The following is a 22,162-nucleotide window of genomic DNA, read 5'->3' as shown; positions in this document are numbered from 1 at the left end:
TCTTCCCCCCCCCCCCCTGCTTGTCTGTCTGTCAGATAGAAGTGGGTGGAGGTCTCAGATCCTTCTTCCAATGGGAACAGGATGTTCCATATTTTATGTGCATTGAAGCTCTTGGGAGTTACAGTTGTGAGCTGCCTTGTGTGTGCTGGGAATTGAACCTGGGTCCTTTGGAAGAACATCCAGTGCTCTTAACCACTGAGCCATCTCTCCAGCTCCCCATGCTTGTTTTTATACGTTGAGGAGGTTATACACAATCTCAGAGTGGCCTGAGATGTGGGTTTAAAAAGAGCCATCCAGTCTAAGCTTAAGGTGCTTGTGAAGACTCAAACCAGGCAGAGGAAAGTCTGGCTGGGGAGAACAAACTGGTGGATTGGGGAGTATGTGCGGGGGAGGGGCCAGGGGTGTGAACTGTCCCCAGCAGCTTGTGAGGTCTGTGTGGCATTGTGGTAGGGCCACCTCCTAGACAGCCAAAGCTTGCCTCTCTGCAGAGGAGAGGAGCCTGCCTAGACCTGTCCTGGCGAGCCTGGTCTTGGCAGCAGAGATGTCTATTGCTAAGCCTATTTCCCTTCCCAGGCACATCTTGAATGGGATTCTAAAGCCTTTCTCCCAGGCCTCTTGTTTCTTTAAAGAGAGACTTCCTTTCTTTGCAGGGCCACAGATCCTGCAGGTCTGGGCCAGACTGCCCCCCACGTCCTCCTAGTCAGTCCCCTTTACTCTGCGTCCAGCACACTGGCCTTCCTCTGGCTCCTTTCTCCACGCGGCTCAGCTAGTGTTCTTTTCTGTGGCTGCCACACTCTGCCCTCTCCTTTATCCCAAGAACCCATTCAAGGCCTCCCTTCCTGTTTCATTGCCAAGGCTTGGTGCTGTCATTGGGAGCTACTTTCCTCTAGGAATGGGACCACTTACGGCTTCCCCTGAAATTAACCTGACAGTACTGTGACATGCACGGCGTCCCCAGTTCTCAGTTACAGTTTCCCATTTGAAGAAAGTTGGATTTCTCTGGCGAGTGGATGCTTTATCCTTGCAATGTTATAAATGAATCCATTCCGGATCCTTCTTGTGCCAGCGCATCCCGGTGGTCACCAGTGAGTCCTCTGTCTCACGGCAGCAGCACTGTAAGAAAAGTAGTTACCCAAATAGCCCTGCTGATGTTGTCCTCACTGACCGTTGTCCACCTTGGTTGTGCCACTCTTCTTCCAAGGCCCTTGTCAGGTCTTCCCCCAGCCACAGAGTCTACCGTGACCCTCACTTTGAGCCACCGTCTGCGCACTTCCGTGGGCTGCCCGTGTGCCCGCATCATGGGCTAGCTGTTATTTATCTTTGTTCTCTCCACTATGCTTATCCCAGAGTAGGTGGTAGGTGCTAGGTAAATGTTGATTCAGGTTTTTTTCAAGGTATGCAGTGAAGGCCAGAACACTTGATTGATATTTAGAGACGGGGCCAGAGAGGTGGTCCCGTGGGCAGAGGTGACTGCCACTAAGCCTGATGACCTGAGTTTGATCCCGGCACCCACACGAGCTAAGGAGAGAACCATCTCTGCAAGTTGTTCTCTGACTTGCACTTGCACGTGTGTACACATACATGCACGCTGAAATAATGAGATGTAATTAAAAATTGAGCACACTTAGAGACGATGATGGAAAAGTGACTCTTCTCTTTTCTTTCTCTAGTTACAAGTTATTCCCAAACTGCGTCCCTTCCTTCGGGTTCCGCCATCTGCTGCCTCTCACAGACAGAGTCGACAGTTTCAACGAGGAAGTGAGGAGGCAGAGGGTGTCCCGGAACCGTGATGCCCCTGAAGGGGGCTTTGATGCTGTCCTCCAGGCGGCTGTCTGCAAGGTAACCTTCTGGTTTCATCCTCCGTGGGGCAGGTTTTGAGCCACCCACGCATGTGGCTCCCTTCCACTCTTGCATCACCTTAGGGAAATCTCTAGCAATCAAGTCGGTTGGACTCGGGATGAATTGAGCTTGTCCTATCTCTGTGGCGGGTGTGGCTCCGTGTGGGATAGTGTCTTTGCCAGATGACAGCTGTTCTGTGTTTATGCATTGGCTTTTTTTTTTAACCTTAAAGATTGCCTTACTGGTGAATCAAGCTGAAAAACAGAATCACTCAAAGTCTTTGTTTTGGTTGCATGTCTGTTTTCCTGTTTCTCTGTGATATGTGGATCCAGAGGGAGGGCATAGACCAGTCAGAAATGAACTTTGATTTTGAGGGGCTCCCAACTTGGAGAAATATGTAAGTAGACGATTGATAACAACTTAGTGTTAAAGTGATTTTTACTGTCAAAGAGCCTAATAGCAACAAGAGAAGATTAATTATCCTGCAGCTCATTACTGAAGCATGTGTGTGGTGTCATTTGTTCATCCTCCTGGTGTGTGTCCAGAAGCTTAGCAGTTTCGGTAAAGCTCAGCAGATTGTCCACATTGGCAATACATTATTCTTCTAAAAGATTTACTTACTTTTTAAAAATGTTTTGTGCATGAATTTCTTGCCTGCGTATATATAAGTGGACTATATACATGCTCGGTGCCCACGGAGGTGGAAGAAGAGGGCCTCAGAGTCTTCAGAAGTGGAGTTAGACAGTTGTAGGCCTCCGTGTGAGTGGCTGAAAATCGAACCTGGGTCCTCTGGAAGAGCAGAGTGCTCTAAACACTGAGCCATCTCTCCAGCCTCTTGGTCTTTGAAAACCTATGGGAGTCCATCAGTGGTGGAGTGTTAGGGACTCTTCAACATTTAGGAGGTCAGGGGAAGAAGTTAAAGTCTAACTCAGCTGGGCGGTGGTGGTGCACGCCTTTAATCCCAGCACTCAGGAGGATGAAGAACACAGCACATGGACTGTGGGTATCTGCTCCAGAGAGAAACCAGAGCCCACCCTTATGCCTGCTTAATCTTCTGTGCCATCCCAGGATGGAGTAGTCCACCTGTGAAGGTCGGCATTTCAGAGGCTTCTAGCAGATTTCCTGAACTCATTGGTTAACCTGTCAATTGACTGAGAGGCACTGTGTGAGCTGCGTCAGCCTTAGACCTGTGGTAGTTTCATCATGGCCTTTGCACAGGGAAAGTTAATAATTGTTTAGGATTATGCCATCTGCCAGCCACCAGTTTTTCTCTTGACCTCTTCCTGGCTCGTGTGGTATGGAGTTACATTTAGACATTAAGACGTTTCTTTCTGATTTGAAATTGCCCAAATTATAATAAGTGTCATTTTTTCCTGGTTTATCACAGACTTTTGTTGTTGTTGTTTTGGTTCTTTCAAGACAGGCTTTGGAGCCTGTCCTCTGTAGACCAGGCTGGCCTCGAACTCAGATCTACCTGCCTCTACCTCCCTAGTGCTGGGATTAAAGGCACATGCCACCACTGCCTGGCTATTATAGACTTTCTTATTGTAGCAAAAGTGTTAGGAATAGGTCATAGGCTAGTTTTTGATAAATGGCTGGGTGGCAAAATCATACCATTAAAAATCTTTAGCAACTTGAGGGTCAGGCAGCGTTTTGCATGCCTCTAATTCCAGCACTTGGGAGGCAGATGCTGGCAGATATCTGTGAGTTCAAGGCCAGCCCAGTCTACAAAGTAAGTTCCAGATCAGCCACTACTACATAAAGAGATTCTTCCTCAAAAACAACCAAACAGAATCTTTAGCAACTTGAACAATGCCCAAGAGAAATTAAGAGTGGACTAATGAAGGAAGCGAAAAAAACAGTATGGCTAGAATAATCCTATTTGGGAACTAAAAGAAAAATGGGCTGGTGATATTGCCCAATGGAGGAGGCACAGCTGGTAAGCCTGAGTTCAGTCCCAGGAACCTGCATGATAGAATGAAAAGAACCAACTCCCTCAAGTTGTCCTCCGACCTCCACACAGATGTTGTGGTATCTGTGTACATGTGTACATACACGGGAAAGGAAGACAATGTTGGAAAGAGACCAAAGTGATAGGAGTATTTTTAGGTTATAGAATTGTATGTTTTTTTTCTTGGTGGTTTTTAAAATTTTGTAATCATCTAAATTTCTGCAATGATTATGTGCTACTTTTTATTTGAAGCTTTTCAAATGTAATAGTGGGGAGAATAAGAAATTAAACCCCGTGTTTGTGGTTCACTTTAGTCATCACCACCCATGGCCTATCTTGTTTTGTGTTTACAGAGACTCTCCCCCTATTATTTGAGGGATCGCTCAGATACCATTTATAACACCTAAGCATTCTTCCTTCACTGGGTCTGCTCCTGTTTGCCCAGATTAGAGCCTCTTCAACTTAGGTCTGTCAACTGGGTGTAACAAAGGAAAAAAGGAGTCTTGTGCACTCGGCCAGCTCCTCCTAAGGTCCAGAGTTGCCTGGACAGTCCACCCTGCACTGTGCACATGCGCACCTCTGCCTCTGGTGACCTTTGCTGTTGGTGATGATCTGAGAACAGACCTGACTCACAGCATCACGGGTTCTCCTTGCTCTGGTTTCCCTGGGTTGGACTATTCATTGCCAATTTGTGGGACTTAGGGTTATGACATGGCTGTGTTTAAAGTCTAACTCAGCTGGGTGGTGGTGGTGCACGCCTTTAATCCCAGCACTCAGGAGGCAGAAGCAGGCGGATCTCTGTGAGTTCAAGGCCAGTCTGGTTTACAGAGCTAGTTCTAGGACAGCCAGGGCTACACAGAGAAACCATATCTTGAAAAATCAAAAACAAAAACAAAAAAACCAAGTCAACATCTGAGGCACCATATGTCTTTCTTGCAAAGATATTCTTTGTAGAAGATAAAGGAATCCCTGCTTCTCTTTAGGATTCTACTCTGCTTCTGCTAGTGGCAGCTTTCCCCAGCTGCTCGATTGCTGAGGCAGTTAATGGCAGTTAGAGCTAAGGGATGGCTCTCACACAAGCATCACTTGCCAGTGTAGTATTCACAACTGGGATTGGAGTGTGCCATTGCCTTTAATGCCTTGTAAGCCTATGAATTTGTTTATACCTTTTCTGGGTCAGAGTTATGGTTTCTCCCTTTATCAGTTTTACTGTTTCCCTCAGAGCTTTCTAGAATTTGACTTTAAGTTGCTTATTCCTTATTCTAAAATTGTGCCGACTGATGTGTGATTCAGACTAGAGTTATGCTTGCTTTCCTACTTTCCCAAACAGGAAGCATCTCCAGCATCAGGAGGATGAGGGGTGGATGGGGTGGTGAGCGTGACCTCAGGGCTGTGTGGGGTGGTGAGCGTGACCTCAGGGCTGTGGTTTCCAGAGCCTGTTTACTTTTCCTTTGCAGCAATATCTTTAGGAAACTATTAAAAGTATTGGATCTCTTCTCTCTCTCTCTCTCTCTCTCTCTCTCTCTCTCTCTCTCTCTCTCTCTCTCTCTCTCTCTCTCTCTCTCTGTGTGTGTGTGTGTGTGTCGAGGGAGAGATCATGAACACACATGTGGAGGCCAGAGGATTTCTTTTTTACAGTGTGGAGTCAGGGTCTTTCTCTGTTTCTATGCTGCAGGTTCCAGGCTAACTGGCTAGCATGCTTTCAAAACAAAGTTTAGAAACATGACACAAGTCTAAGGCCTACAAGAAATTAGGCAGATCGAAAGAAGCCAAAGGGTGCCTGCTGTTGCCGCCTGCCGTCTTGACATAGAGTACTGGAATTACAGATGTGCACTACCACATCAGGCTTTCTACACGGGTTCTGGATCAGATCAGGTGGCCATGCTCCTTCAGCTAGTGTTTACTGGTTTGAGCCACATCCCTTAACTGTGTTTTAATACATGCTTTCACATCACTCCACTAGTTTGGTGACATTTCAAACTCTCTGACCCATGGTTTTCTGTGTTGGAGGTTACTCTGCCCTGCTGGCAGCTGGGAATTCTCACACAGGGGGTGGGAAATAGCTCAGTATTTCCAACAGCACTGGCAAGAGCTGATCTCCATTACCCTCTGTATAAACCAGCTGCATTACTCTAGTATAAACCTGCTGTGTGCCTGCCTCCCTTCCCTGTCATAGAAGGTATTTTCACATGCTGGCGGTCCCCCACTGACCATGGCGGGGACAGGCAGCTAGGGGAATGTCCAGGCCTCTCCGTGGGTGCCTGAGGTTTTACTTGTATAATGGCCAGTATATCAGTTTCCTCGGCCTCCCTCATGGCCTCTGCATTCCAACCACGGCAGCCTGGAGTCACTTAATCTGACTGCAGCTGGGCCCTTGCACATGCTGCTTCCTTTGCTTCAGTCTCCCGCCCCCCAGCACTCCTAACTTTCCTTCTTTTTCTTAATAGAATCCATTGCATCAATGAACTGTTTCCACCCCGCCTTCGTGTCCCACATCAATATGGTGTGTTTGTTCCAGCCCGTGAGCTGCTGTTGGCACATCACACCCACAGTGCTTTCTGCACTCGGGTTCAGTCTTGGTGTCTGTTACGCATTCTGTAGATTTTTCGAGACAGGGTTTCTCTGTATTGTTTTGGAGGCTGTCCTGGAACTCTATCTGTAGACCAGGTTGGCCTTGAACTCGAGAGATCCGCCTGCCTCTGCCTCCCAAGTGCTGGGGTTAAAGGCGTGCACCACCACCGCCCGGCACATTCTGTAGATTTTTAACTGCCTTCTTCCCATTATAGAATTGTGCCGGGCAGCTTCCCCAACCCCAAAGTCCCATGCTCTAATACCATCCCTCCCTGAGCCTGCTTTTCTTAATCATCAAAGTGTGCATGTGTGGTTGTGTCTCTGTCTGTCTGTCTGTCTGTCTGTCTGTCTGTCTGTCTGTCTGTCTGTCTGTGTTGGGGGTGGTTCAGAACTGTAAGACTGGAAGCTGAACCTTGGACCTAAAACATGCTGGGCAAGTGCTCTCTACCACTGGGTGACCGCCCAGCCCTTTGAACTACTTTCCCTTTCTTTGCATGTCCAATCTGGTTTGCTTGTGTTGCAAACGCCAGCTTGTTTGTCCATCAGGGAGTATTCCCTTACCAGGTCAGGGTCTCCAACTTTTATTCATTATCTTCTTGGGGGTTTTGCCCATTATCGTCTCCTTTAGACACTAAAGGTGTTGTCATTGCACTGCCTGGCACAGGCTAGGTCTTTGTTACACATTTGGCACGGGAGCAATGCTTTGTGCTCATAGGTGCCTCTGTGCTTGAAGGAAGCTCAGAAATAGCCAGATTCTCCTGCTCCTGACTCGTCCCACCTTCCCACCATGCTCTGCTCTACAGGGCATCCATGGTGTGATATACCCGCCCTCTGAAATGCAGATGCTCGTGCTGTGTGTTGGCAATACTAAAGAAACTGAGAGAAGGGCCCTGTTTTCATGGTTTTGTGTGTGTGTGTGTGTGTGTGTGTGTGTGTGTGTGTGTGTGTGTGTTTAAACAGGTTTCCCTATTTGGCCTAGAATTCACTCTGTAGACCAGGCTGGCCTCTTAACTCACAGAGATCTACCTGCCCTGCTCCCAAGTGCTGGCATTATAGGCATGTACCACCATGCCCTGATGGGGGATGTCCTTATGTATATATGTTTCTCTTATTGATTGATGAATAAAACACTGTTTGACCAACAGAGGCAGGAAGATAGGCGGGACTAGGAGATGAGAATTCTGGGAAAGGCACTCAGAGAGAAACTGCAAAGAGACGCCATGCAGAGACTGGGAAGATAGGACGTGGCCAGGCATTCTCTGGTAAGATAAGGCCATGTAGAAATACATTAGTAGTTATGGGTTAATAATTAAGACAGAGCTAGCCACTAAGAAGCCCTAGTCATCGGTCAACCATTTTATAATATATCATCTCTGTGCTTATTTGGGGCTGAGAAGGATTGGCAGGACCTGGCAGGACAAGAAAACTCCAGCAACAATGCCCAGCTACTACTTTATTTGAGTTAGGAGATCTAATTGAGGTAAATTAAATATCCTGTTTATAAACATTCCACTGACCCACATGAAATTATTGCTATTTATTTATCATTGATATTTGCCTATTGGTAGCTCTCCTATAAACACAAATGCTTTATTCACTCATTTACTTTCTGTAGTGCTAGAAATCAAACCAAGGGTCTCGATTGCTCAGGCAAGGACACTAGCGCTGAGCTACATCCTTAATCCCCCAAATGAAAACTCTGTGTATGGCTCAACATTATACATTCTACGGTGCCTTCAGTCCAGCTTGGGCCATGCTCCCAAGCCTGCGCCAGAGATGCCCTGTTGTGCTCTTTGGGGCTTGGACTTGAGGTGGATATTTAGGGCCTGAGTCACAGGCGCTCCTTTCCCCAAGGAAAGAAATTCTACACTGTGGCCTCATTAAATGTAACCACAGAGCAGATTTTTTCCCCCAAGCATATTTCATCGCAAAGTATGGTTAGGAGCAGGAAAAACAAACTCTTAAGGAGAACATGTTTATTGTTACAAAGTGATGGAAGCAGACCTAAATGTCAGTGTGGTTGGTCATTCAGGAAGCCAACCCCACAATGAAAACTTGATTTCTCCTGTGGGCCATGTTGGAATTAAGACTTTCTGGTCCTCGAGCTTGGATTTGCTGTGGAATCTGTCACTGACCAGACAGGCCATCGCTCCCCCTCCCTCACCCCCAGCACCTGTTCATGCTTCCTCTCAGCTCCCCTGGAATATATAATATATATATTATACAGTGTTCTGTTGATAATCTGAAGGCTTCTTGAGTACTTTCTGTGTGCACATGAGGTACTGTGAAGGGCTGAGGTGTGAACTTAACCCTGCTTGGAATACAGTGGGAGAATAAGAGATAAGGTGCGGCTGGGCAGGCTGGCCTCTTAGAACCCAATGGTGAATGACAGCCTTCCTCTCCCAAAGGCTGCCTTAGTCCTCTTACTTTCCCCAGGCCGTGCACTGAGCTCCACAGGTTTGTTTCACTCTTTCCTTTGGAAGTGGTTGTAGTGTCTTCTACGGCGACAAGCGTAACAAAGTTGAGTAACGTCTCCAAATTTCCATAGGTAGAAATGTCAGAGCCGGAGTTGACATATGGGTCTGTGTGCATGCATTAAATGCACTTAACCTTGACAATAGAGCCTGTGCTTTCTTTGAAATCACACAGGAGCAGAGACATGGGAGGGGTGAGCTTCCAAAGAGAGCACAGTCCTGGCCTAAGGCACCGGCTCGGTTACCCACAACCCTGTGGGGCAACTAAGATGGCTGCACTGCTGCTTCTCTGTGGAGCTATGGCGTTCCTTTTTATCAGGCACAGCTGACTGTGACAGTGCTTGGGATTATTTCCACTGGGTAGTCAGCAAGCTTCCCTGAATGTAAAATGGGGGGGGCTTTGAGTTCTCCCTTACTTTCCCCAGTTTGAAGGTGCCTCAGACCCACCCGTTCTGCTCCTAGGCTCTCAGAGTGGTCATGGTCACACACTGCCATTTGCAGAATGGATCTTTTTTGTCAGAGGGGAAGCTTGGGGTGGAATGATTCTTCAGTGACGGCTATGCGGCAGTATTGACTTCTGGCTTAAGGACCTCTTGATGGCTGGAGGAATGATCTTGAGATCAGATAGCTGGGTAAATTCTGTCTTCCCTGAAGCTGATGGGCCTCTCTGTTCTAGGACCACATTTGAGCGGCTTTTCATCTTTCCATCGAGAGTGTTGTGTTGTCTCTGCACAAGTGAGCCAGGGAAGTGAGCTCTGAAGGCAGGTACCTCCTCCTGTTTCCTGAGACAGGAGGGACATGGCCTTCTCTCAGATTCCCAATCCTTCACCAAAGTCTCCACAGGACATCCTTGAGTATGGCCCTCTGATTTTGCCATGCTCTGTGTGATCCCCATATGTAAGCTAGTATTACAGAATGGATCTGGGGTGCCTTGGGCTTACCGTGATCCCATTGGAAGAAGGCCATGTACTCAGGGCCCAATCGGAGGTCTCAGGCCTCTGTCCCAGCCTTACTTTTCTCTAATACATAACATATCCAGAGGACTAGGTCTGTCCTGGAAATTATGTTTTAAATATATAGAGGGGCTACAGAGATGGCTCAGGGGTTAAAAGCTTCCATCCTTAGAGAGTACCAGGTTCAACTCCTGGCCCACATAGAAGCTTGCAACTGTCTAACCCTAGTCCTAGGGGATCTGACTCCGTCTTCTGACCTCTGCAGGCACCTGCATGCATGAGATACCCATGCATACCTTCAGGCAGGCACACATACTTGTAAAATAAAAACTCTTTAAAAATGTTGATAGTTAGCGCAGAGATGAGTGGGCGGATGGTGGTAGACATGCAAACAGTGTCCTCTGAGGGGAGATACTGCGGTGAGTGTGTTAGCTGAGGGGAGATACTGCGATGAGTGTGTTAGCTGAGGGGAGATACTGCGATGAGTGTGTTAGCTGAGGGGAGATTCTGTGGTGAGTGTGTTAGCTGAGGGGAGATTCTGTGGTGAGTGTGTTAGCTGAGGGGAGATTCTGTGGTGAGTGTGTTAGCTGAGGGGAGATTCTGTGGTGAGTGTGTTTCCTCAGGGGAGATACTGCAATGAGTGTGTCCTCTGAGGGGAGATACTGCGATGAGTGTGTCCTCTGAGGGGAGATACTGCGATGAGTGTGTTAACTGAGGGGAGATTCTGTGGTGAGTGTGTTTCCTCAGGGGAGATACTGCAATGAGTGTGTCCTCTGAGGGGAGATACTGCGATGAGTGTGTCCTCTGAGGGGAGATACTGCGATGAGTGTGTTAGCTGAGGGGAGATTCTGCGGTGAGTGTGTTTCCTCAGGGGAGATACTGCGATGAGTGTGTTAGCTGAGGGGAGATTCTGTGGTGAGTGTGTTTCCTCAGGGGAGATACTGCGATGAGTGTGTCCTCTGAGGGGAGATACTGCGATGAGTGTGTTAGCTGAGGGGAGATACTGCGATGAGTGTGTTAGCTGAGGGGAGATTCTATGGTGAGTGTGTTAGCTGAGGGGAGATACTGCAGTGAGTGTGTTAGCTGAGGGGAGATACTGGGATGAGTGTGTTAACTGACTTCACCTATGTAGAGGAGGGGACAGGCCCTTCTAGCTGGAGAGGACGTATGAGTAGCCACGGAGAAGTAGCCCGGGGAGTCCCAGGGTTCCTGATAAGGAAGAATTTCTAACGAGGATTGCTGCTCAGTGCCAGAGCAGCTGCCTGATGAGGCAGTGAGTGGGTGTGGGCTCTGAGCCCATTGACAGATGCCAGAGAAAAGACTCCTGCACCAGAGAGAGGCTGGCTGAGACTCACTGGGGTTCTTTGTGTATTTCAATAAATACACATGCCTGAGTGCGATCCTCTGACTTGCCATGCTCTGTGTGGTCCCTGTATGTAAATGACTTTCTACAAAATGGGTCCAGGGAGCCTTTGGAGTGTGCTGGCCTAACTTATATTTGTTTGTTTTGTGTTTGGAATTGAACACAGGGCTTGGTGCCTATTAGGCATGTGCTGTACCACTGAACTATTTCCCTAGCCCATAGAAACAGTTTTTCTCAATTGTAGCGGCGCTCACCTTTAATCCTAGCACTCGGGAGGCAGACGCAGGTGGATCTTTGTGAGTTTGAGGCCAGTCTGGTCTACAGAGTGAGTGACAGCCAGAGCTACATAATGAGGCCCTGTCTTGAATCCCCCCCAAAAGAAAATTTTTCTCCCCCACTTTCCCTCCCTCTCCTTTCTCCTTACCCCTTTTTAGTACTTTGCTTGAACCCAGGGCCTCAAGTGTGCTAGACTTGTTCTCTGTTACCAAGCAACATCCCTACCCAGCAAGTGAGTTTTCTACCCAGTCACTCCCTGGTATTTGACTTTCGGTAGCTGACTTGAGCCTGTCTCCTACAGTTCTGATCAGTGCAGTTTCTAAGCTCTGATTTGCCATCATGACCATGACCTCTCCCATACGCACTCATTTTATTTGCTAAACACAGTTTACTTTGAACTGGTGTCGAGCAAATCTCTCCGTGCCTCCCCTGGTTACCCATGCAGCCTCTTGGCTGTTGGGGAGCAGGGCTCAGGAGATCCAGGAATAGGAGGATGGAAACTGTTCTCTGGGGGACCGCTTTCCTTTGTCAGACATTGAGTGACTCCTATCCTTAAGAAACCAGATCGCCCCACAGGCTAGAGGCCTGAGTCCTCAAAATACAGAAATCAGGCCCCCTGCTCCCGGTCTTTTCTCCCTGGCCTCAGGTTCTCTGGGGCCAGCTGTTGGAGATGAATAAGCTAGCGAGTCTGTCTGGGCCCTGCAAGTAGCCAGCTTTGTTTATTTTCTTAGACTGGGAAGAGCTGGTCCCCCACTCCTAATCCCTGCTTCTCCTTCTTATGGTCGGCAAAGAGAAGTCAGATTATGGGAACTGAGTGAGGAAGCAGAGGCAATATTTGAGAGATGAGACACGAGAGCCCAGCGGAGAAGCGGGGTCACGGCAGGGTTATGATCACTGGCTACAAGTATATTTTTAAGCACGTGGGAAGGAACCAGGGGAAGACTGATGATGGGACGTTTTCCAGAGAGGGCGGGATTTACAGGGTTGTGTTTTCTCAAGGAGGGAGGAGCCCGCCTTCCTCGGGGACAGTGAGATCAGAGCAGAGGGCAGGAAGCTTGAGGTTTAGGACAGAGACTAGGGTACTGGCTGAACACCATGCATCTGATCTGGGGCTGCCGCACACTGGAGGGACAGGTGAGGGGGGCCTGTTGGGTCTCTCAGTGACAAAAGGGGCGCGGGTCGCCTAAACTCAGTGTGGACTAGGAGGCTGAAAGCTGAAAGAGGTCTGGCAGTGAATTAGATACAGATCTAACCGGCAGAGAGAGAAGCCAAGTGAACCACAGCGCTGGCCAGGTGCCAGGTCTCTTGTGGCGTCCAGAGTGCTTCCGCTCCGCCCACCCTTGACATTTTCACCCGAGCACTGACCTTGGTCTGCTTAATGACATCAGTTTTGTTTACATGCTGATTTTGCCCAGTCATAGAGAAACATCCAGCTAAAAAGGTAGACTCTTTAGAAAATCTTTTTGATAAAGAAAACATTCAACATAAAAATTAGGAAATGTAAATAAGCCAAAAGGAGATAAACATCAAGGGCCGAGCTCCGCTCTTGAAGAGGAGGTGGTGAGCTTCGGAGTTAGAGGCAAAGGTGGGAGTTTTTGGCTCCATGGAAGTAGTGGTGGTTGGCAGCGAGTACCAGTTACTGCCTATTTACCACATTGCGGGCCCACGCCTGGTTACTCCATGTGCCGTTGTCTGCCACATTCAACAGCTGTGTTTATCAGTAGCAATTATCTCTCCCTTACAGATGAGCAAGCTGATACTGTCAAAACTTAAGTGCCCAGCTCGAGGTCACACAGGTCAGATGAAGCAGATGTGGGGCTGGACCCAGATCTGCCACCACCTAACTTCAAGCATGCCATAGCCACCAAGGAAGTGTTGATGTGTGACATTCCTAGTCTACTCCCAGCCATTGGCATGCCCTTGGAATGTGTTGTGTTTAAACTACACGCTGAGCAAAGCAAGCCTTCTTTAGAAATATATGTCTTTAAAATACTCTTTTATATTCTATGATCTTTAAAAATACCTATATTAAAGTATAGTTAACATGCACAAACCATACATTGAAAGTGTGTAGTCTGCCAGGCGCTGGTGGCGCATGCCTTTAATCCCAGCACTCAGGAGGCAGAGGCAGGCGGATCTCTTGAGTTCGAGGCCAGGCTGGACCGACAGCCTCCAAAACAATACAGAGAAACCCTGTCTCGAAAAACCAAAAAAAAAAAGAAAAAAAAAAGTGTGTAGTCTGGCACACTTTTCATTTTCTTTTTGCTTTGCTTTTGAAACAGTCTCATACATGTACTCCAGACTGACTTCAAATTTGGAATCCTCCTGCCTCAGCCTCCAGAGTGCTAGGATTACACATATGTTCCACCATGCCTGGCCTTGTTTGGAAAAAAAATGATATGCATATGTACTCAAGAAACCATCGTCAAATCCAAGATAATATGGGGCTGGTGAGACAGCTCATCTAGCAAAGATGTTTACCACCAAGTCTGACAACCTGAGTTTGCTCCCCAGGTCTCACTTATATGGTGGAAGGACAGAGCCAATGCCCACAAATTGTCCTCTAGCTTCCATATGCATGCTTTGGCAGGCATGCAAGTTCCCCACCCCAGTCAGTGAGCTAGTGAACATGTCATTTATGCCTGTGAGTTTGTGCCCATCATTTCTCTTTCCAGAATCTCTCCTAGGCACCCACAAATTGACTGTCGCTACACATAAGAGCTATTTGCTAGAATTTTATGTATACTGCACATTATTCTTTTTTACCTGGCCTGTTAGACTTTGTACCATTATTCTGAGAGTCCTCCTTGCTGGCAAATGTATCTACTTATTCCCTTTGTGGCCTAGCACTGCACAGTTACCCAGCAGTTTATTTAGCTGTTCACCTGGGGATGGATTTGAGTTGTTTCTAGTTTTTGTCCAGGACTTTACAACCACTTGCCATGGACTAATTCACAGTCGTGTGGCCTTACTACCAAGTAGTAAAAGAAGAGGAATGTAAATTGGCTTATCCTGGCCCTTGAATAGTAATCTTGAGCTCCATTATAGTTTCGTCTATGTTACAAGCACTTTTCAGATATACTGTGTAGAAGACCTTCAACAGTCATGCCTCGGAAGTTCAGATCCATTTTCCAAAGGCTGAGAGAAACGGGACTTTCATAGGGTCCCACAGCTGGAGCAAAGTAGAGACTTGAACTTAGATTCATTTCTTCCAAAGAAGTTAGACTTTGGCTTCCTTGGATGTTCTGTATCATAGTTCAGTAACTTCCTTTAAAATCAAGATTAAAATCCTCCTGCCCAGTGTCATTCCTTGTCTTGAACGTGGAATATAAAAATGTAAGTCTTCAAAACAAATAACCCTACAGGCAACCAGCAGGCAATTAATTTTGAACATAAAGGAGTCTCCAAGCTGACAGCCTGGGTGGATAAGTTGTCTGTGTTCTGACCCATTCCTGTGACCTGACCTCAGGGCTGAGGCTGTTGACACCATTTAGTGATCAGGAGCCCGCAGAAGAGGAAGTAGACTGACTGTTATTCATGGAGTGGTGCCTGTTCCAGATGCTTTCCTTCCAGCAAACGCTGGTGTTTGGGTCTAGCAGTCATCGACTGAACGCTGTGGTGTACCAGGCTCTTTTCTGTGTTATCTCCCTCACTGTGTACACACAGTGTCTTCTCCCTATATGACTGGGTGATTTACCATCTCCACTGAACCACAGAGACTCAGACAGAAAAAGATGGAGCCTGAACAAAGCAAGTAACAGCATTCGGAGATCAGTCTTGTAAATGCAGTGCTTATAGATTGAAAATTAATGAGGGAAAGAAAAGATTACCCATAATCCAACTACAAACACGTGTCATTTTTCTCCAGCATCTCCTGTTCTTTTAAAATAGAATTCTATCTTTCTTACGCCATTTATAATCACACTACATATATCTGCTTCTTTGTTTTCGCTGCCACTGTTTGCACATAATCTCAGACTTTCTGAACATAATTTCTATGTGGAGGGAGAGGCTCTGTCCCTGTTCCATATACCAGGATATCCATGTCTTTCTGTTTTTCCCTTACTACCGATAAAACATGGTTGTGCATAATTTCACGGTACCTTTACGGTGAGAGTGCTGTGAAATGGAATCACGGAGTTGACAGATACTTTCTAGAGCTGGTGGTTCTTTTTAGGGTCTGTCTTATTGAGGGGTAATTTATGTAGTGCGGTACTCACTCTTTTTAAGTGAACACACACATTCAGAAGGTGAAGAATACCAAGTGGGAGGAGTAAGAGCTAGCAGAACCTGGCAGCCGTGTGTCACGTCTGCTGCGCAGCCTGTGTCCGAGAACGTGCGGAGGGTGTCAGGTATTGAAAACACAGAGACTCGTTCAATGATATAAAGAAAACTTTAAACAGGCTCCAAAAAGGTTCACGAAAAACTTCCTAAGAAAAGCTCCCACCAGAGAAGCTTCTGCTCTCTCCTCTCCCCTGGCTGGTTCTGCTCTGACACCAGAGGTGGATGTGTGTGGGTTTTTGAAGGTGCGGTTAGTCTCTGGACAAGGTCGAGGTCAGGGCGGTTTCCGTGGGAAGGCCTTTCCCAGGAACTTATTGTATCATTTTTAGTAAACATGTTTTTACTAAACATTGTCTTACAGCTGCCTACTCCCAGGCAGAAGGGGAAGTGGCCAGGAACTTATTGTATCGTTTTTAGTAAACATGTTTTTACTAAACATTGTCTTACAGCTGCCTACTCCCAGGCAGAAGGGGAAGTGGGTCTCTGCTCAAGGTCTGGTGTTCCCACAATTCACCCCTTTTTATTTTCAAATGAGGCACTCCTGGCTTAGGTCAAGTAGGGTCACCCTCCCTTTCCCGTCTTTGGGGGACCTTGAACCCCTGTTTTAGGTGGGAGGGGTCTTCCCCACAGGTTGCCCGTCATCGGAGATACCCCAACCTTAAATCATCTGTAACCAACCTTCATGGCTATCGGGATTGCCATGGGCTAAGCTAAGCAATACTTGGTTACGGATCTCTTGTCTCTGGAACAAGGCACGTTTGAGCTCGGCATAAAGCCAGAATGCCTACCGCCACTGCCACCATTTCCAGGACCCCCATTGACATAGCGCCTCTCCATTACCATACCCATCACCAGATCTGGGCCATAACATTCTACCAGCCTTCATCTGTTACAAGGGTAACCCGCATGTGATTTACATTTACAATTTGATAAAGTTTCCAATCGTTTTAAGATCTGCTCAGGAAAGCATTTAGAAAGTGCACTTGCACAGATACATTGGGCACAATCATTGATGTTACACATGTAGCATTATGAAAAAATATGAACAATAGTTGTCGCATTAGGACAAGTTGCATTTCTCCAGAAAAATACACTGGCCTAGTCGTGATTCCAGAAATAGGAACCATCAAGTGACCATGTCCTGTTCAAATCTTGGAAAGAGGCTTTTGCCACTCATCATAGTCCATACCAATGTCCAAATGCTTTAAATGGGTCCTTTTTTCTCTGTTGGCTTCATGATGAAAACTCATGGGTCCGGAAGGTTGATGCAGCAGGTCTGTTGAGAAACTGGAAATCTCGAACCGACTGTTTTCTTTCTTTCTTGGGCTGTAGATTCGATGACATCAAGGGTCAGGAACACTGATTTAGGAGATCTCACTCAAACTGGCTTAGGTAGGCTCCCATGGTCTCAGGTCCAGTTTTTCTCTGCTCCATGCATCTCACTAAATGGTCTGACAGCTGCCGAAGCTTTATTCTTTTCCTGCAAGAAAACACAAACATGCCCTCGACCCCAAATTAGGGTCTTCTCCACTGTCTAGTGTATGGATGTCTCCATTTGACCTGAGCAATGGTTGCTCAAGTTCCATCATGCCAGAATCTGTCTGAAGCTCACTGGCATTCACATTATAAAATTTTTAAATGAGGAGTGTATTATTTGATGAGTCATGTGGGGACTGGGGGCATTATTCCCCCTTTTTTATTTTCTAAAAAAGTTTTCTTTTTGAACTGTTGAAGCTGGACCATAACAGTAGAAGGATTTGTCTACCCTCCTTGGTTAACTATCTAGGTAAATTGGGCTTACTAAATAACTTTTGAAAATTATTTGAAGTCTGTGAGCAGTCTTTCCCAATCTAACCTGTAGAACTCTCACTAGCTGACAAGGCCTCATTTGTATCTTAAATTTTTCTGTTAAAACATTAACAGACTGGCTGGATGTTCCTTTTGGCTATATTTAACGCAATCTAGGTAGCTTCTTAACTATTTTTGAAGGGATTTAAGTATCCTTTTAATCATATAAGCAGTTCACACTCACACATTCGCAATCACATTTCATACATACCGGTGTGGCCACACCATACATTCAGAACATACATGCATCTTTCAGTCATCCTTTTTCCCTAGGTCATGATTAGTCTGTTGCAATGAAGCTTCCTTAATTGAAATCTATGTAAAAGAACAACTCCAGCCAATCCTTGAACTAAAAAGGTTAAAAAGTCCTATATGTTTTTATCATTCCTCCATTTGAGCTACAGTCATGGGGTACAGCCGTACCTACTCCTTGTAACTCTGTAGATGCAAGGTAGAGAGGCCAGGCTTTTGGCCAAAAGTTTTTAGAGATGACTCACAAAATAGAACTTAAATGTAAACAAAATTTTTCATTCCATATACCTTTGTCTTTTTCTTTTTTTTTTACTTAATACCAGTACCTCCTTTATTAACTGTTACCAATTTTCAATTTACTCACTTTTAATCCATCCTCCAACTGAGGGTGATCTCTCAGGTTCCCCTTTCTTTCCTGACCTTGGTGTCAGGTGAAGGCCTGGAGATTTAATCCAATCCACCCCCCATCTGAGGGCAATCTCTTAGGGTCCCCTTACTTTCCTGACCTTTGTCAGGCGAAGGCCTGGAGATTTAATCTGGTATCCCTAGCTTGGTACCCCTTTTTAACACATCCGCATAGCCTTACTGGCCAGCCTTTTAGATCTCTCAGTTCCCCTTTACTTTCCTGACCTCAGTGGATCAGGCGAAAGACTGGAGATTTTTTATTTTATTTCTTATTTTACCCTTTTTTTCTTTTCTTTTTTTTTTTTTTTTTTTGAGACTGGGTTTTTCTCTATTCTTTTGGAGGCTGTCCTGGAACTTGTTCTATAGACCAGGATGGCCTCATTCCTTCCTATCTCTGTCTCCCGAGTGTTGGGATTAAAGGCGTATGCCACCAACACCCGGCTCTCTGAATATCATAGCAAACATCCTCCCAATCTGGGACATTTAAGCCTTCCCCAGGAATGAACCATGGGCTCCCTCGTTCAATCCATTTTAAAAAGCCTGCCATGGTTGTAGTCCTCTGTTCTTCAAGCAACTTTTTTATGTGATACTGTAATTTAAACTTCCAGGGACTATTTCCCATTGTTTCTTTTTCTATTTTCCTCCATCTGTCCCTGGCTGGCAAAAAGGACGACCCTGTCCACTTACCTCGCTTTCACGATCTCGGTGGAACCTCCAATTGTCACGTCTGCTGCGCGGCCTGTGTCCGAGAACCGAGAACGTGCGGAGGGTGTCAGGTATTGAAAACACAGAGACTCGTTCAATGATATAAAGAAAACTTTAAACAGGCTCCAAAAAGGTTCACGAAAAACTTCCTAAGAAAAGCTCCCACCAGAGAAGCTTCTGCTCTCTCCTCTCCCCTGGCTGGTTCTGTTCTGACACCAGAGGTGGATGTGTGTGGGTTTTTGAAGGTGCAGTTAGTCTCTGGACAAGGTCGAGGTCAGGGCGGTTTCCATAGGAAGGCCTTTCCCAGGAACTTATTGTATCATTTTTAGTAAACATGTTTTTACTAAACATTGTCTTACAGCTGCCTACTCCCAGGCAGAAGGGGAAGTGGCCAGGAACTTATTGTATCGTTTTTAGTAAACATGTTTTTACTAAACATTGTCTTACAGCTGCCTACTCCCAGGCAGAAGGGGAAGTGGGTCTCTGCTCAAGGTCTGGTGTTCCCACAGCCGTGCTATAGCTTTCTCCTATGCTACCAAGAAAAGCCTCGTTCCAGTCCTGTCCCATGACTAGCTTGTCCTGGGATAGCCTTGAGGGGACTCCAGCTCCCCGGTCTGTGGGGGTCTCTTTCCTGTGCTCCTTTCTGTCTTTTTGCCAGTGCCTAAAATGCCTGTTTCCTTTTCTGTCCTCCCTTCCTTATTTCTTCTTTCCATTTCCTTGAAGGGTTTCCCTTCATCCTTCCAGAGCAGCTTGAGTTTCATCCAAATTTGGAAGGCCTTTCCCCACCTCAGCCTTCCTCCTCCTCTATATCCTTATCCTCATCATAGTTAGCCTCCTGTCCTCCTCCTCCTCATCATCACAGTCATCCTCTTGTCCTCCTCCCCCATCATGATAGTCATCCCCTAGTCCTCTTCATTATCATTGTCTTCCTCTTCTTCCTCTTCCTCCTCCTCCCCTCCCCGGCTTCCACTAACCTTGTGTTTGCCTTTATTAATAACCACATGGTAAGCTGAAACTGCTGTTTTCACAAATGGGGTATCTTTAAGAGCTAGAATTAGGTTTTGTAGATCTGGTAATGTCCAAGGGATCTGGCACACAGCAGGAGGTGAGTAGCTGCTTATTGGACAAAAGTTACATGGCTACAAAACTGACTCCTTGGTAGGTGACCATTCTTGCCACAGCTGATCTTCTCTGCCTTTCTGTTGAATCTTTTCCTCTTCCTTGATTTGTTTGACTTTGTGATATATTTCTCTGTGCCGTGCTGCTTTTGAAGTAAGAAAGACAGTATCATAGTTGTTCAGGTGATGATGAGGGAAAGACAGTGGTATCCAACCTCTCATCTGCCATTGAAAGAACAATAGCTTTTCATCTATGTGATCTATGAATCCCACCTCCTCGAGTTCCATGTTTAATGTGTGGCATAGCTAACTCTTGGCAGAGTTTAAATCCTTCCTGTCATCAATACATTTTGGGATGCCCTTTCACCAGTAGTAAAAGGGTGACTGTAAATGTTACAGCTCTGAAGGGAAAGGTATCCTGGCTGTGGGAAGCCAGGCTATACCCTACAGTGACCGTATTTTCCAGTTCTTGATGGTAATTCCTGAGTGTTTTCGTATAAGGTTGTGGCTAAAGTGACTGTATCTGTGCAGTACTGAACCCTCCCCTTGCCATGCACTGAGCTGAGCCTCAGTTTGCAGACTAGATAATCCCATGTAGTGCAATGGTAAAGGAGAATTAGCTCATCTGGTTCACTTTGGGCATTGAAGTGATTTCAGCAAGGTCTGGAGAGTTCACATCGACTAGGATAGATGCACTTCTTACCAGATCCTCAAAAAACAGAGCCAACTTTTGGCCATTTGGGTACTTGACTCAGAGTAGTAATTCCTGTCTAGTAGGGCCTGAAGTGTTTAACCATCATCTTATACTGTATTAGCCAGTGCATGTGATGAGGGCTTTGGGGTGGTGTCAGGCTTGTCCTGGAGCCTGAAAGAGAATCTTCCAGAGATGCTGGGAAGAGGATGATGCTGGAGTGGGTGTCTAGGCACGTGAGCCTGTGTGGGCAGAGCCTGGAAATGTCTCATCTGATGCCCCAGGCAGGTCTGTACAGGACAGCTCTGGCACTCTCCATCTTCTGTCTTTTAGGAGAAGATCGGTTGGCGAAAAGATGCACTGCACTTGCTGGTGTTCACAACGGATGACGTGCCTCACATCGCGCTGGATGGAAAACTGGGCGGCCTGGTTCAACCACACGATGGCCAGTGTCACCTGAACGAAGCCAATGAATACACTGCATCCGACCAGATGGTGAGGACTGGGAAGGCTCCCGCCTTGTCTCTCCTTGTAATCCCATGACCCCCCCCCCACTTCCCTGAAAACTTCCTTGGCCATCAGGACATCCTGGGGATCCGGTGTTATTCATTACTTGGTCTTTTCTCACAAGGTTTTAGAACCTCTTGTTGACTAATTCGCATCAGGAATTTCTGTAGCTGGTTGTCTTTGTGCCATTGTGTATCTCTTGGGAGCTATTTCACTGCTCAAAGAGGTGACCTGGGAGCCAAGTGATTCTCAGGGCGAGGTGCTCTGAAGGCAGTGTGGAGCCTGGGATAGAAGCAAGAGGACGCCCAGCCCCAGGACTTACCAAGATCTTGCCACATTTATTATACAGGCTTTTCAAGAAGTCTATACTTTCCTCTTCAAATCTCTTGGTACCTGGCTAGAGAGGAGTTCTTCCCAATTTTCTTTGCGGGACAAACCCATTTTCTCCATCTTCAGGAGGTGACCCTCCAAGCTTTCCAGGTTATCCAGGAGTGAGGGAGTTTGGGAAAGGTCCTGTAACTATAAGGCCTCACCCCTTGGTGACCCCTGTACTCACCAGGGGCTCTTAAAATTCTTAAGGACCTCATTAAACTGCCTTATGTCCTTCCTTTCTCCTCACTTGGATCCCACCCCCCTCCAATTCCAGAGAGCAGTGGCCTCCTCTGTCTGTTCTAAGCCATGAGCAGGACCTGCAAGCATTGCTGGCCTCACTGTTGGGCACAGGAAAAGGGAAACAAGGCCAGCCATAGGAAGAGAGGCAAGCTAATAGGTGCTGGCGACAGATGGTAGTAGGTGGGGCTAATCTTCCTGGAGCTGTAATGGTTCCCATCCCTCCTGAAAGGATGAAGGGGATATTGATCACACCCAGAGATGCTCTTTTCCTCACTCCCACTCTTTGGTGGTGTCAGGTGAACACCTGAGGGCTTTT

The 22,162-nt window shown here is 46.7% G+C and overlaps 1 protein-coding gene across 1 annotated transcript in view; it reads left to right on the top strand.

The window, feature by feature from the left end:
• The window catches only part of Itgb5 (integrin subunit beta 5), a 109,163-nt gene that overhangs the window by 41,847 nt on the left and 45,154 nt on the right, over positions 1–22,162 (top strand). The window contains exons 5-6 of the mRNA XM_040750877.1: positions 1,671–1,839; positions 21,061–21,222. Coding sequence (XP_040606811.1) covers positions 1,671–1,839; positions 21,061–21,222 — 331 coding nt within the window. The remainder of the gene's footprint in view (positions 1–1,670; positions 1,840–21,060; positions 21,223–22,162) is intronic.

Source organism: Mesocricetus auratus, unplaced genomic scaffold (assembly GCF_017639785.1).
Source record: "Mesocricetus auratus isolate SY011 unplaced genomic scaffold, BCM_Maur_2.0 Super-Scaffold_100008, whole genome shotgun sequence".
Taxonomy (NCBI): domain Eukaryota; kingdom Metazoa; phylum Chordata; class Mammalia; order Rodentia; family Cricetidae; genus Mesocricetus; species Mesocricetus auratus.
This window is presented reverse-complemented; position numbering and strand designations above follow the sequence as displayed.